Source organism: Lactuca virosa, chromosome 4 (genome assembly GCF_052849685.1).
Source record: "Lactuca virosa cultivar CGN04683 chromosome 4, Lactuca_virosa_CGN04683_v6, whole genome shotgun sequence".
Taxonomy (NCBI): domain Eukaryota; kingdom Viridiplantae; phylum Streptophyta; class Magnoliopsida; order Asterales; family Asteraceae; genus Lactuca; species Lactuca virosa.
Window position 1 is genome coordinate 327,384,789 of NC_136429.1, and position 2,767 is coordinate 327,387,555.

A 2,767-nucleotide genomic window follows, 5' to 3' on the forward strand; every position below is an offset into this window, starting at 1 on the left:
TATAATCATAAAAGAATCAAGAACAATCTATTGATATACAACAACTATATTCATAAATGATTCAAGAAAAAAAAAATCATAGCCACAATTTCCTTCTTTTTTTTTTTCCCTGTTACAACTAATAACTAAAAAAACAAATTAATATCCAATCGAATATAATTCTCCTCAAATACAAATTTTTTTAAAAAACAAAGACCGCCTAGCAAGATACTAGGTGGAACAAGAAGAGAAAACAGGAGGAGGATTACAATTCATTGTTTATACTTTTACATGCATTGTAATGGACATATAGTCCATTCTACCCAGCTATAATGACATTTATTTCTCCTATGTATCAGCCACGAGTATACTGAGGTCTTCACCTTGTCCACTACCAACATAGGATTGGAGTGAATGTTTTTGAACACCCGATCACATCATGATTTCCATAACAGCCACATTGTGCCATAGCAAACACCGATGAGGTTGTTTCTCCTTTTTGGGCATCGTCCCCAGTTCTTTGCAAAGCTGATAAGGTCGCCAATGTTGTCAAATTGTGGGTAAGGAATATCACACCACTCAAAGATCAATTCCCACACTGTCAGCGCCAAGGGGCACCGAATCATAAGATGTCCAATATCTTCATCCTGTTGTAAGCATTGTGGGCATAATATATTTGGGATTTGAACTCCTCTTCTCCTCAGTGCAGCATTGGTCGAAATACGCCCCAAATTTTCTCTCCAAATAAAAGTTATGACCTTTATTGGTACTTCATGTATCCATGGTATGATTACTTCAGAATTCGCCGGTTCTAGCTGGTCAATTTTTGCTCTTAAGGTGTTCACATGGTAAACACCATCACTAGATAAGTTGCATTTCCATTTATCTGCTTCCCTAGTTGGTTGAAACCCACCAATTGTAGAGAGCAACATTTGGAGACTGTGCATCTGATCAGCCGGTATAGGAGGAGTTCTCCAATCCCATGTTTGGCTTACTAATTGTATTCTCTCATTAACTTTACAGGATTTATGTCGCTCCAATTGGTAAAGATCTGGAAAATTATTTTTAAGGGGCTCACTGCCACACCATGTATCCATCCAAAACAGAGTATCATCTCCATTGTTCACCTGTTTTTCCAAAATATCCTGGAAGTTTATTCCAAACTTTTGTAATTCATTATTTGCTCCAGCCACATTGTTCCACACTCCGGGGATCGATTTCTTAGATAATCGATCTTCAGTCTTGTTTTTAAGATTGTGGATGCCCATAATAACTTGTCTCCATAGTGCCAATTTATCTGTTTTTATTCTCCACCACCATTTAACTATCATTGATAGGTTAAAGGCTCGAAGTGAGCCCAAACCCAAACCACCTTTATCCTTTGGTGCCACGATTTTCTCCCAAGCAACCCAACTAATTTTATGCTTATTATCACTGCCACCCCAGATAAATTGTCTTCTAATTTTCTCCAAGACTTTAATGACTCAAGATGGTGCAACAAATAACGAAAAGAAATAAGATGGTAAACTTCCAAGTACCGCCTTAGCGAGGGTCAGTCTACCACCAAAAGAGAGGGTCTTTGCTTTCCATGGAGAGAGTTTCGCATAGAATCGCTCTATTATGGGCTTCTAGTGTCTCTTTAATTTCATGTTTGCTCCCACCGGGACTCCTAGATATGTGAATGGCAATGAGGCAGGTTCACACCCTAGTGGGGATGCCCATCGAGTAACTTGCTGCATATCAACTCCGATGCCAAAAACCTTTGACTTATTGAAGTTGACTTTCAATCCTGATGCAACATGAAAACATCTTAATACCCTTGCTAGGTTCTTTATGTTATCTTCACTCCATTCTCCAATGAATAGGGCATCATCAGCATAAAATAAATGTGAGATAACGGTCCCCGATTGTGGTATTTTGACTCCCTTGAATATACTTTTATCACCTGCCGCCTTCATGGCAATGTTGAGACCTTCCATTGCTAGTATGAACAGGAAATATGATAGTGGATCACCCTGCCTCACACCCTTTTGCATTTCAAACTCTTCTGTTGGAGAGCCATTTACAAGCACCGATAGTCTGGATGATTGAAGGCATCCTCTAATCCACATGCGCCACTTATCTCCATATCCTAGCTGTAGAAGTATTGATTCAAGATATTCCCAGTTTACCGAGTCAAAGGCTTTGTCGAAATCTACCTTGAACAATAGGATTTGTTTGTTCACTTTCTTCGCCCAAGAGCATAATTCATTGACTATGAGTGGTCCGTCTAGAATGTTACATCCTTCCACGTACGCCGATTGGACCTCTCATATATTCATGCTAATCACCCCTTTGAGCTTGTTAGCAAGAATCTTTGAGATTATTTTGTATAGACAACCAATTAGACTGATTGGTCTATAATCACCAATATGTAGTGGGTCTTTGATATTTGGCACTAGGGTAATGAACGAGGAATTACACCCTCTTTCGAATCTGCCATGTCTCTTGAAATGTTTCACAAACTTTAAGATATCTTCCTGCAATACATCCCAGTATTTCTTAATGAAATTAAAAGTAAAGTCATCTGGTCCTGGTGCCTTATCATTTCCACATGCCCAGATTGCACATTTGACTTCTTCCGGTGTACAAGGCGCCTCAATTCTAGAGCTAGAGATGGAGTCAAGTCTTCTAAAGTTGCTGCTAATGATTTTTGGTCGGGATGGCCACCTTTCCTGGAACTTCTTCTGGTAGAATTCGAACACCTCCTTTTTAATTGATGATGCATTGGTGTTCCAGGATCCATCAA

General features: G+C 39.2%; 1 protein-coding gene across 1 annotated transcript; it reads right to left on the bottom strand.

Annotated features, from left to right (window-relative positions):
* Window positions 1-416: 416 nt before the first annotated feature.
* On the bottom strand, window positions 417-1,310 carry LOC145106112 (uncharacterized). Its single transcript, XM_079043154.1, has one exon. It carries the CDS (start codon window positions 1,308-1,310, stop codon window positions 417-419), a length of 894 nt encoding a protein of 297 aa, XP_078899280.1.
* Between the last annotated feature and the right edge of the window lie 1,457 nt (window positions 1,311-2,767).